General features: G+C 32.3%; 2 protein-coding genes across 2 annotated transcripts in view; both read right to left on the bottom strand.

Moving 5' to 3' along the window:
- LOC100176373 (myb-binding protein 1A-like protein) overlaps positions 1-6,284 on the bottom strand; it is a 14,480-nt gene extending 8,196 nt beyond the window's left edge. The window contains exons 1-14 of the mRNA XM_009860068.3: positions 6,100-6,284; positions 5,605-5,805; positions 5,243-5,428; positions 4,671-4,866; positions 4,063-4,298; positions 3,739-3,917; positions 3,334-3,507; positions 2,805-2,914; positions 2,231-2,385; positions 1,746-1,950; positions 1,195-1,397; positions 738-863; positions 454-568; positions 104-231 (exon numbers count right to left, since the gene is read on the bottom strand). Coding sequence (XP_009858370.1) covers positions 104-231; positions 454-568; positions 738-863; positions 1,195-1,397; positions 1,746-1,950; positions 2,231-2,385; positions 2,805-2,914; positions 3,334-3,507; positions 3,739-3,917; positions 4,063-4,298; positions 4,671-4,866; positions 5,243-5,428; positions 5,605-5,805; positions 6,100-6,222 — 2,337 coding nt within the window. The 5' untranslated portion in view covers positions 6,223-6,284. The remainder of the gene's footprint in view (positions 1-103; positions 232-453; positions 569-737; positions 864-1,194; positions 1,398-1,745; positions 1,951-2,230; positions 2,386-2,804; positions 2,915-3,333; positions 3,508-3,738; positions 3,918-4,062; positions 4,299-4,670; positions 4,867-5,242; positions 5,429-5,604; positions 5,806-6,099) is intronic.
- Positions 6,285-6,748: 464 nt separating this feature from the next.
- LOC778705 (nuclear transcription factor Y subunit alpha) lies at positions 6,749-11,000 on the bottom strand. The gene is made up of 9 exons (XM_009860066.3): positions 10,929-11,000; positions 10,259-10,356; positions 9,869-9,976; positions 9,444-9,587; positions 8,985-9,065; positions 8,449-8,604; positions 7,796-7,978; positions 7,433-7,516; positions 6,749-7,252 (listed from the first exon to the last, which is right to left on the bottom strand). Exons 2-9 carry the CDS (start codon positions 10,352-10,354, stop codon positions 6,986-6,988), a joined length of 1,119 nt encoding a protein of 372 aa, XP_009858368.3. The 5' UTR covers positions 10,355-10,356; positions 10,929-11,000; the 3' UTR covers positions 6,749-6,985.
- Positions 11,001-12,075: the final 1,075 nt, after the last annotated feature.

The raw sequence follows: 12,075 nt of genomic DNA, 5'->3' as shown, positions 1-12,075 counted from the left end.
TTACTTATTTTTCAACTGATTGATAAAAAATAAAAGTTGGTGTAGTGAATATTAATTTAGAAAGGCATAATACTTAAAAATCTTAAAATAAAAACTTCCTAACCTCACTAGGAGCAGCTGCATCACCGAGAGCTTCCTTGATCCTTTTCTTAAACTCCTCATCTACATCCACAGCATCTTCCTCATCACTTCCATCATCAGATTCTTCTTCACTTGATTCAGAATCTGCATCTATAAGTTTTTTTTAAAAAATCAGTATCTTATGTTTTAAAATCTTAAAATTATATAGGTATAATATTTTATAGGTATATAAATAAATATGTTTTTTTAATTATTCCAAGCTACAAAACCATCTTTAGTCAGTTTTTAAATTTGGTCTCAAAGAAACAGACGTTCATTTAATTTAATATTCATTTTTATTCAGTTTAATATTAAAGCACAAAGACCACTCACCGCTCTTCTTCTGAGCTTCCTCTGCATTATCCTCCTCATCTCCCTCCTCATCCTCTCCATCCCCATCTACATCTTCATCATCTTTCATCAACTCTTCACTCTTCAGTTTAAGAACCTGGAGGAAACATTTAAAAAAATCAAGACCATAAAAAACTTTAAAAAATATTACAAAAAATCACAAAACTTACAGTAGCTAATCTGAATTATAGATAAGAAATTATTTTTTTATTTTTTTTAACAATTAAATTGTAACCAATATTTCAACTATACACTGTTGAACTTACATCCAGCATTAACTTGAGTGAGCTTGGTGTTAAATGAGGGTTAATCAACCTAAAGACTTGTTCAGCTACTATTCGAACACTATGGGAGCCTTGGGACAACATTGTCAACAAAATTTCAACGATAACCTGTTTAAAAAAACAATAGGTATTTTATAATTGGTGGATAAAAGCTACAGTATTTTATAAGTTTAAAAATATATTAAATGAAATCAATTTACATTCAACTAATACGACATACATATTTTAGGCTATTTTAACATGCACGAAAAACAAAAAAAAATACATCTTTTAAGAAAGCTTTTTTTAAATTTCCAGCTTTATTTAACTTGGAATTAATTTTGTAAATTACCTCTTGTAATATTGAGAACTGGAATTATGATCCTCATGTATATATATATATATATATATATATATATTGGGATCCAGTTACTTTTAAAATAACTTGTATGAGACTTACATCCACCCAGTGAGGTTGGTCAGCATCAGCTTTCTTAGATTTCTTGAAGAATCTTTCATCTACAATGACTTGAAGATCTTCCAACACATCAACTGCACTCGCTTGCACTTGTGGGTTAAAAGAGATGAGCTGTAGACCAACATGCAGAAGTAGAAGTTGCAGAGCAGTTGCTTCAGATGATTTACTGCTTCTTGTTCCTTGACCTGATTAGATTAAAGGATATAATGTTGTGGTATAAAAACCTGTTTAAAAAGGGGAAATGTGCAATAAAAAGGTTCACCACTTATTTTAAAACACTAATCCATGTGTTTGAAGGCTATCAGTCTAAATATATACGTTGTATAAAGGCTATAAGTCTATACGTTTTATAAAGGCTACTATTCTACATGTTTTATAAGGGATAATAGGCTTATATTGGGGTTAAAAAAGTTTAAATTTAAAAAAGGGAAAATTTGCAAAGGATACCAGTATGGCTAATTTAGAAATATGGAGAAAAAGGTTGTTTGTTCTGAGAAAAATCAATAGTTTAGCTGCATACAAAAAAAACTTGCTTTTAAGTTTAGTAAGCTTTGCAACATAATCCATTGTCTTGGTCCATATCTGTTGTAGTTGGTCATCAAGTTGAAACACAGGTTTCATGCTTTTGTCAAGCAATGTCTGGTCAGCGTATTTTGTGATAAACGTGAGCCAAAAGTTGCCACTGTTCATTGTACCAGGTATACGTGGAACATTGGGTTTCTTTTCTTCAGTGTTTGTCTGTGAATAAAAACAATTTTTAAAAGAAAATAAAGTGAAAAAAATAAATTTTCATCATTTTATTCCTGTTTTTGCACACATTTTATGCTTATTTTTGTTATTATTACTTTCTTTTTATTTATGTCAATTATTTCTCTTAAAATTAAGCTATGCTATATGAAATTGCTACAGTAGGACAATATTTTACATATATATATATATATATATACATATATATGAATCTAATTACATACAATTTTTTTTAATTAAAATTTAATACTTTAAGCCTAGTTCACCTTACCTTATCATAAACCAGGGGCAGCATATTATTCAGCCACGATAATACATTAGTGAAGCACTGCTGGATATGAGATTGAGTTGCTTGTGACAACTCAATGAAATCAGCTTTAATTGATCCTTCTTCCAACACACTTGAAGTGGAATTTTCCGCAGTCACTGAAAAAAGTAATTTAAATTTTAAAGTAACTTAATCCAAATCAAGTTTTAAATAGATTGTTGAAATAAGTTCCTAAAAAAGTGGCCTATAATGTTTTTTTATGTGTGGAGCAAACCATAAACGTACAGAAACACTGGTTTGAACTTCAACTAATGGTTTTAAAATAACAAAAATGTATGTTATGTGCAAAAGCTCATTATTAAAAAGCTATACAAGCATGTGTTGTTTAAAATGTTTAGATTTATATATTGTAGTGTTAAAATGTATATAATACAACTATACATTCAAACACATACACTTTTATATATCTATACACTTAACCACCATACACTTGGAAATTGTATAAAATGTCATCCTGGGCAATCAGTATAAATATCAACTAGTGGAAAATGGAAATCCTATCTACAAAATCACTCACCGATAAAATGAGAATGAACGAACAAGAACTTAATGATTGACCCAATCCATTCTTCTTCTCGTGGAAGACTCTGCATTCGAACCAAGTGAGAAAGTTGTGAACTACTCCATCTAAATAAAATATAAACAATGATTAACTGTTGATGTCTAGGGTAATGGGGCAATTCTTGTCCAACGGCTAAATCTAAGAAGGCATACCATTAAACTCTAGTTTGTATCACAGATCCAATAGCTTGCCTATTCACAGGGCCTTCCGTTACTGGTATAGAATTAAACTACCTCAATTTTATAGAAAATAACATATTCCAAGGTAAATTTAATAAATCAAAATATGGGTAAAATTACTCAAAACATATTATACTTTTGTATGTAACACACACATTAAAAGCAATAAAAAACTGAAAATATATGTTTATCTTAAATTTTACCCAATTACTATTATCTAGTTGTTTACATAATTACATTACTTATATTAAAATTTGGTGATGTGTTACAAGAAACCTTAAATACTTGTATTCTAGGCATCTAACCTTCTTGCTACATCCAAGTTAATATCTTGTATTCCAACATCACCCCTTGTACCATACAGGAATAATTGTTTCAACCAAATGATATACTTCAGTAATGCTGGCAGTTTAAAATGACTAACAATTGAGTAAATAATAGAAGTGTGAGTGATGCTGTCAAGATGGATTCCTCCAGGACTGTAAAAGATTGAATTTTTAACATTTATATATACCAGGGCATTAGTGTATATAAAAAAATGGTTGGAAATTGATAGTCTAGGAAAAAGTTTTACAAACTTAAAACCATTTTTAACAAGCCACTATTCACTAAGATGAAACACATTTGACTTACATCTTTTACAAAATATTTTATGAATCAGAAATAAGAAATACGATAAAAAAAACATACAAAGACTTAGACAAACTTACCTGCTAAACAATCTGAACAACAAATTGTATTGCACGCCCCAAGATACATCCTGTTGGTTCAGTTTTTCACCCAGATATTTCGGCAACTCGTTTTTACAAATCAAGTGAAGGGGGTTGTCCTTGTTTAAAAGCGCGTGGTATAAATGCATCAGGAGATCCTTTGACCACACCTCACTCAACTAAAAGGAAAACGATACTTTTTTTTTACAATTGATTTTTAATAGCTGAATAAAATCAAAAAAATCATAACGAACTGGAAAAATCTGGAAAGCCAAGTGATCTTCAGGATAATTTTTAGGACCATATTTATTAACCATAATATACCTGGTCCACTTCCAAACAACTCAGAGAATGAATTGCGAGTTTTATTGACAAGTATTTCCTCTCAGGGGAAGAAGACAAAAGAGTGGTTGAAAGATGTTCACTCCACAGCTTCCCGAGACTCTTTGATCCCAACTTCCCAACTGATGAAATGATGGAGATAGCAAAGGGATTAATATTGGGATGACAAGATGTAGTTTCTGCAACTATTCTCGCTAAGTGCTTGAAGCAGTGTTCACCTGGAATAAAAGGATCTTGTACAAAGTTGTCACTTTAGTTATACGTGTAGGTGTAGCACTAAATTCCAAAGAAAAGTAAACTAAAAAAAGAACCAACAAAGAGATCTTGTACAAAGGTGAAAGGTGTAACTTTAGTTATACTGTAACACTAAAATTCCAAAGCAAAATTGTATAGACTAGATAGAGTAGACTTTCTGTTTTTCTATATATATATTTGTTTGACCCAAAAGTGTTTATACACTAAAACCCCCAAATCTATTGAGCACCCCCAAAGTATGAGGAACCCCTTAATGTTTTATAAAAACTTAGGATATTTGTTACTTAAGCAACTGTAGTTCTACATGTAAATTAGAAATCTGTTCTCTAACTTACCAATTATTTGCCCTTTTTTTGATTTTTGTGGGATCCACTTATTTGTTTTTAAGTATTCCTTATTGCAGGTTTTAGGATGCAACTTTGCGCAAGTTTCCAACAAGTAAAGTATTTCAGGAGTGCATGATTCCCAACCATTATCAAATCGATCACTGATTAATGGCCAAACTGAATTTTTAAAGCTTTCACGTGAGACCTGTAAATGAATGGTTTTGAATTGAAATTTAACAAGCTTTTATTTTAGAGCCAGAAAGGTATAAGAATAGCCAAGTTACAGCATGACTGTCAGTCATGTGATATGTCATATCCAGTTATATGTTTATGTTACAAAAATAGAACAGTGTATATATTGGAAAAATATGTTATTTGATATATTTGGGATTAAAAAGCTAAAGTTTGTTAATTATGGCAGGTCAACATGACAAATTCCAGTAGTCTGAAACCCAGAGAATCAAACTGTTATAGTTGTCACATACCATACCTACTATACCATAGTTGTCACATACCATACCTACTATACTATAGTTGTCACATACCATACCTATTCATGTAATTTAAACAGTTATACAAACCTGGGCAGCTATTTCAGTTAAACCATGGTAAGTAATTGAGCGCAGAAAATGTTTTGTTTCACTCAGTTTTACAAGCTGGGTGACTGTTTCTTTCAAACTTTCTGTTGAATTCTCATCAGTCAGTTTCTTGCTTTGAATAAGCGACAGTAAACAAAAGACTCGTCCAAGATAAACCTCTTTATCTTCCTACAAGAAAGGGTAAATTATTACTAGTTTCTTAACAGAAAATCAAGCCGTAGAATTTATATAGGCATTCACCAAAACTGGTATCATTTTATAATTAACTAATTATTATACAAACATTATTAAATAACTAAAATTACATTATTTTGTAAAAATTTAGAGAAAAGGGCAGAACTTACACTTTTATTATTTCCTTGAATTTTTAATTTTTCTTCCATTAACTGCATTAACTGATTACTATCAAACACAGAAGAAGGAATCAGAAGTAAAAGATTGGTTAATGCGGTCGCAAATCCAACTCTTGCAGATTTCCGATTTGAAGATAGACCTATTACCAATCTACCAAAAACATATGATGCGTCTTCACATAATTCCTCATTCTAAAAGGATTGTAAAAATGTTTATTTTACATACAGCATGAATCTTTGTTGTTTTGAACATATGTAAGCCATTTATCTTCATGTGGTGAGCAATACTGCTATTAAAATAGACTGTTTTATATCTTGTGCATGCCTGTATCACTATCAACATAGGCATATTAAAAATTTTCATTTATTATACATATTGGTGGTTGATCAATGATTATATTAGTTGCTAAAAATGATATTAAAATCAACTATATATATTTTTTATGACAGAGTAGTGTTACTTGTAATCATTTAACAAAATCTCACTTCGTTTTGCTTAGATAGAATTTGTTGAACCAAGTTTTGAGCAACTTTATTCCTGGCTTCTTCGTTATTGTTTCCTAAGTCCCAAAACAAAGACAAGTAACCAGAGTCAGGTCTACCAGCCATGCTTTAACACGAGCTAGTACCTGATTAAAAAATCGTTGTTTATATAACTGAACAAAACACTGCCATTCTGCCAATAGTAAGGAAACGCAGAGTGAATACCGGACACGGATGGAAAACACGAGGTTTAACATTTTCACGTTAAAAACTAGGGCCGCATTAAAGGTTATAAATATTTCAAGATTTCATCGTCGTAATTAAATTAGAAACAACCCAAAAATACTTTATTTAAAGCTCTTTTATAAAACCAAGAACGAATTAATCCAAGACTAGTAAACGCATTTTGCTGTAAATTCCCCGAACAGCGAAGCCCCCACATGTGCATATAGAAGTAATATACTACCACGTCGCTGGTCTTTAAACTACGGGGAGTAACTAATCAATTTGCTTCCTACAAAACTTACCTTGAATAAATATTAGGCCGTTTGTTGTTTTTTTTAAAGAAACTACTAAAAATAAAGTTATTGTAAACTCCTGCTAACTTTAAAAACTCCTAAAGTAAAAACTTTTTTCTGCACAAAGCTAAATATTACTCAGCCCTTTTTGTTACAAAAATGAAAAAGCACAAGCACTATTAAGGACGTAAAACACTTGGTCACGTATAATCAATGTGAAGAACAGGAAAATAGCAGAATAATAAAACAAAAGTACACAACAAATCTGCAACGGGCAAGCAGAATACAAATGCTCCATAAACACAATTATTGAACTCTCATAATCTTGGCTGAAGTATTATACACAAAATATGAAATCTGAAAAAAATCACTTAATCATTGGCAGTAGTGGAGTGGTATAACTCCCCTAAAGTCACCACATTAGTATCGGTTGTGGTAGGGAGTTGATTTAAAGTAAGGCCAGAGTTTTGCATCATAACATCCAGTGGAGAACTACTTTGATTAGTCCTTTCATCCATAATTCCTTTTAATAAAGCTTGTTCTTGGCTACTTTCTTGGTAAACTGATGGATTGATGACATTTATATTGCTCTGTGTGGTGGGGTGACCAACTTGTGAAAAGGAACCCATTTCTTCTTCCTATTTAAAATATAAATGATTAACGAATGCTCCAGAATCTATTGATAAAAATGGGTTAGGTTAGAAATACCTACAAAGAAATCCCATAACATTTTTCACCAGATTTATATATCAAATTTAGAACAATTTCAACAGAAGTACGGAACTACGGAATAAGATATCACAAAAACAATCCAGTACCTTCCCAAGCCCGGAGTTAAACCTTCCACCATTTCCTCGATTCCTCATCATGGCATGCTTGTGTCGGGACTCGTGAAGGTATTTCTGAAAAAAATGAACAAAAGATTTAATAATTGTGTTAAACAAAGGTTTAAAAACGATCAATGACTGTAAGAATCAAAAGACATCAAATAAAAGAAAAATCAGCAATACAATTGAATAGATAGTAATTTAATAAATGATATTAATACTGCATATTCTTCCTAACACTTATTTTATGTACAGTGACTAAAATGGCCCACAGCCACAAACACCTATTTGACCCGTCAGGCCATGTGAGGATAATAAATGAATTATTGGACCTTTGTAAATCCCAGTTCTTACTTTTCTTTCTTTTGGAAGTCTTCCTTCTGCTTCTAGTTTAGCTCTTGCCTGTCTCCTCTTCAGTATACGATGGTATTGCTTTGCGTTTACATACAATGGTTCTTCCTCTAATGTGTCACTACTACCAGAGGCACCTTGCGCTAACTGCATTCTTTGAAACCCACCACTTCCATTTGGGATCATCTAAAAAAGAAAAAAATAGTTAGAAATCCAACACCAACTTTATCATTTATAAGAGTATTCTAAGACAATAATAACTCTATAACATAACTATAAATATTGAACTATTAATCAATGAGGGCCCCTATGTTTGAGGACTACAAGTGTTATTAACATTTTACCAATCTAACCCCAGTATTTGTCAAAAAAAACTTGATACCTATTTTTTACAATCTTGTTTAATACAGACTAGCAAGCAACATAAACTGTATTTTATCGTAATTGGTATGATCTCTACTTCATGGTAGTAACAAAAAAAGAACTTTATTTAATGTATTGAACTTAGCCAGCAAAGTAATTGCTAAAGTAATGTGGAAAGGGCCATAAAAAGATAGGATACATAGATACATTGGTAATAAAGAATCAGCACAGAAGTTAAACAACATTTACAAAATACATAAGACAACTATTTTATATATTCTTAGATAAATTACCATAATTATTCCTCCACCATTTTGTATTGAGCTTGAGTTAGCAATGTTTAAGGTATTGGAAGGTAACACAGATGAAACAGCATTAACTGTGTTGTTTACAGGTTGTAATACAATCTGTTGTTGCCCGCTTTGTGTGAGATTCGAGTTATTTCCAATCTAGGTTAAAAAACAATTGTAAATAATCTACAAGTAAAAGTGCTATCTTTAAGTTATTAAAGTCATGTCTCAATTTGGAGCAGTTTTTACTTAGGGTTCAGCTGCATAATTCTAGAGCAGAAATGCAATTCCTTTCACAATTTGTGGTCCAAATATAAACATATGTTAAATACCAATTGAAAACAAGAATTGTCCTATTTTCAAAATTTCCTAAGAAAAGTATTGCTACAGAGTCAAGAGTAATTGCAAAACAAAACTGCTTTTGTTATTACACTCCTTAATTCCAGAAAATCGTAAATAGCAGACACTAGTTTTCTGAGTAAACCGACTATTCTGTCTGTCCAGCTTGAGCTACCAGGCATACCATACATGATACATACCTGAATAAGCTGGGCAGAGTTGGAATTATTGCTGTCAGTTTGCAATAATAGTTGGGTGACATTGCCTTGTACAGATTGAACCTGAAACCATCAACAAACAAGTTTGTTTTAAAACTCATTATTATTGCATTACAATGCTCAATCTAACTAATATTATATACTATATGGGTGAGGTGCTTGCTTGAGGACATAGGATTTGGGCCAGATTTGGGCCATTTTTTTCAAATTAAACTTGTAAGATGTAACAAAAAATTTCAATGTAAATTTACCAAATTTAGCTAATAATTGTCAAATCTTAAGATGCGTGTTTAGAGAAGGGCCAATTTATACCTTTTCTGTAGGAATAAATATTATAAGGGAAAATGTGGACAGATGAAAATATAGAAATAAAAAGACCAACATACATTTCACCCAAACAGTAACTTATAATAAAAATCTGGTAAGACTAATGCATAATACTTGTTGTTGCTGCTGCTGTTGTTGTTGTTGTTGTTGCTGTGGTTGTTGAATTACCAATTGAGAAGGTGTGTTGTTAGATTGTTGCAGTTGAAGTCCATTACCAGTTTGAACTAGTTGAAACGTGTTACCAAAGTTTTGTTGCGACTGTGAAAACAATAAAACATAGTTAATGGAAGCTTGTAAGAGTTGTTGATTGTGTGTTTTATTTGTAATGGGGACTACTGTTTTTGATGGTTCAGGATTTCTTTACTTTGCGCCTAGTTTGGGATGCAGGCTGCATCATATAGCTTTAACTCATGCACCAGTGAATATACTCTTACAAACAACTAAAGAGTGGGCAAGGGTAACAGTTCAGGACTATAAAAATAAGCTTCGCGATAACAGGACACACACAGAATGGCTTTAAAATAGATGAATACTGATACCTGATTTCCTGCAATATTGTTCGTTTGAACTTGTTGTAAAGTAATTTGTTGCTGTTGTTGTTGTTGTGGCGGTTGTTGGTTTCCTTGTGCTCCATTTACAGCAATCAACTGAAACAAATTGTTTATTGAATACTTATTTGAAAAACCTATTGATTCGCCTATGGTCAGGCAACAATTGATGTTTAACATTTATCATTTTTAAATTTAAGACTGAAAAACTAGACAGCCCATAAGAAACAACTGGGTTGAAGCAATTGCCAATAAGTGTTTTTTTTAAGAACAAATATGTCCATAGCAGTAGCAGCGCTGAGCCATGAACCCATAACCTCTGAATTAGAGCCTGGCGCACTAACAACTGCACTACGGCATCGAAATAAATAGTAATATTACCTGAAATGTTGGTTGTCCATTAGGTCCTGTAGTTTGAACAAGCTGGGCTTGAACCGAACCAGTTGTTCCACCAGTATTGACCATGTTGGCCTCCATTTCTGCATTTATCCAATTGCTTCATGATTACTTTCACACAAAAACACTATAGCGCGTTTGGTATACTAGTAATAAATGATCTGATGGACACCTCATTGGAATATTTTTGTACATATTTAAAACTAGTGTTTTATAAAAGTATGGGATTTTAATTTTATTGTTTCTTAATGTAATAAATATGAAACGAATATAAAAATGCCAGAGGGGGCAGGTAACATAACCACAAACGTGAGAATTCTTTAATGGGATTAAATTAAATAGACAACTTCTGGGTTTGTAAAGCGTAGATGCTACACCATATAAAAGTTATAGACTAATATACAAATGAGTTCAAAAATTACGTCAAAAAAATACGCCGTTTATAAAAACAAACTAAAAAAATCCAGACTGACAAAAGTAACTGTCTGGCGAAACAGCGGTTCCTTAACTTTCGAGGGCTTCAATATACGTTTAAACAAGCTTTCCAACAAAATAATGCGGTAAAATTGCGCGTAATTATACTAGTAAAATCATAACATTCTATAACAGGACAACGCAGTACCGCAAGAGTAAAAATAAATTGAATTTAACTTACTTTTTTCCAGGCCCCTCTGATTGGATCTGACAAATTCTTGCACGGCGAATAGAAAATGGCTTCCATGGCACCCTGACCACTCAGCGATCACTGGATGCACTAACCAATCAACGCGCAGTATTTGACCACGTGATATCACTAAAAATCCCCCGTTCGTTAATCTTTCTGATTCATATTGTTGTGCGTCGCGAGAAACGTACATGCGTTCTATATGCATTACGCATACGTTTACCCGTCTTATTATATGCTTTAACCGTATATTATACCGTGGTAAATGTTGGTACCACCATACATGTATTAAATAGTTACAATACACCATTTTAGACCGAGATTCCTTCACAAATACACAAACACATATTTTGTATGCAGCAGGACGTATCACATGCATATAAATTTGCTCTGCCTTTTTTTGGAAGATTAACGTACAAACACGAGTTGTCCATACGATTACTTAGGCGAGTGTACACATCCGCCTGAGGTCGTTACGGTACAACATGGAACACAACAAAGTATTCTCATGGGTTCCGTTAAACGCCTTGTGTGACTCACTTAGTTTTCGCGTTACACAGAAAGGTGTAAGAAAGACAGATGCGTCTACCTCTATATGCTCGCGCTTATTTTAGTTAGCGTTTCAGTTGCGTATTGCGTATTCTATGGAAAGAATGTAGTTAATTTATTAATTCTCTTCCTTTTCCTTTTATACAGAGCTATTACAATGGCTGCGGATCCCCATTTACGCAGTTTAGAGGAAATTCCTGATTCAGTTGGACTACTTATCCTAAACGAAGATGGAGCAATTATGTCTTCTCACGGAGATTTACTTAACGATGAAAATGTAGCTAAAGGACTTGCGAAAATTCTCCGTATTGCATGGAAGCTAAAAGTTGGAAAGAACACAACAAATAAAGTTCAACGTTTAAGTTTAATTTATACAAACTTTATGTACATTGCAACTGTGTCTGGTGAACGAATTTACATTGTTAAAAGGCTAATGAATCCATCTGAAGTAATGGCATAGTCCATTTGATTTCTTGCGTTATACTTTTACCATTACCATCTATATTTATTTCTATATATCACATTATAAAAGGTTAGAATGTTTTGCTGATAGAAATGTATAAAAGTGTTTTTTTTTTTGGAGAACCGT

Source organism: Ciona intestinalis, chromosome 4 (genome assembly GCF_000224145.3).
Source record: "Ciona intestinalis chromosome 4, KH, whole genome shotgun sequence".
Lineage (NCBI taxonomy): Eukaryota > Metazoa > Chordata > Ascidiacea > Phlebobranchia > Cionidae > Ciona > Ciona intestinalis.
Note: the sequence above shows the minus strand (reverse complement) of the source record. Positions and strands in the feature narration are given on the sequence as shown.

What these genes read in the sequence shown, in the direction of transcription:
- LOC778705 (XM_009860066.3), bottom strand. Translation starts at nt 10,354, where the DNA reads ATGGAGGCCAACATGGTCAATACTGGTGGAACAACTGGTTCGGTTCAA. An exon ending in ATGGACAACCAACATTTCAG is followed by an intron (nt 9,977 to 10,258) that starts GTAATATTACTA and finishes AATTTGTTTCAG; the next exon opens with TTGATTGCTGTAAATGGAGC. An exon ending in ACTCTGCCCAGCTTATTCAG is followed by an intron (nt 8,605 to 8,984) that starts GTATGTATCATG and finishes TTTTTAACCTAG; the next exon opens with ATTGGAAATAACTCGAATCT.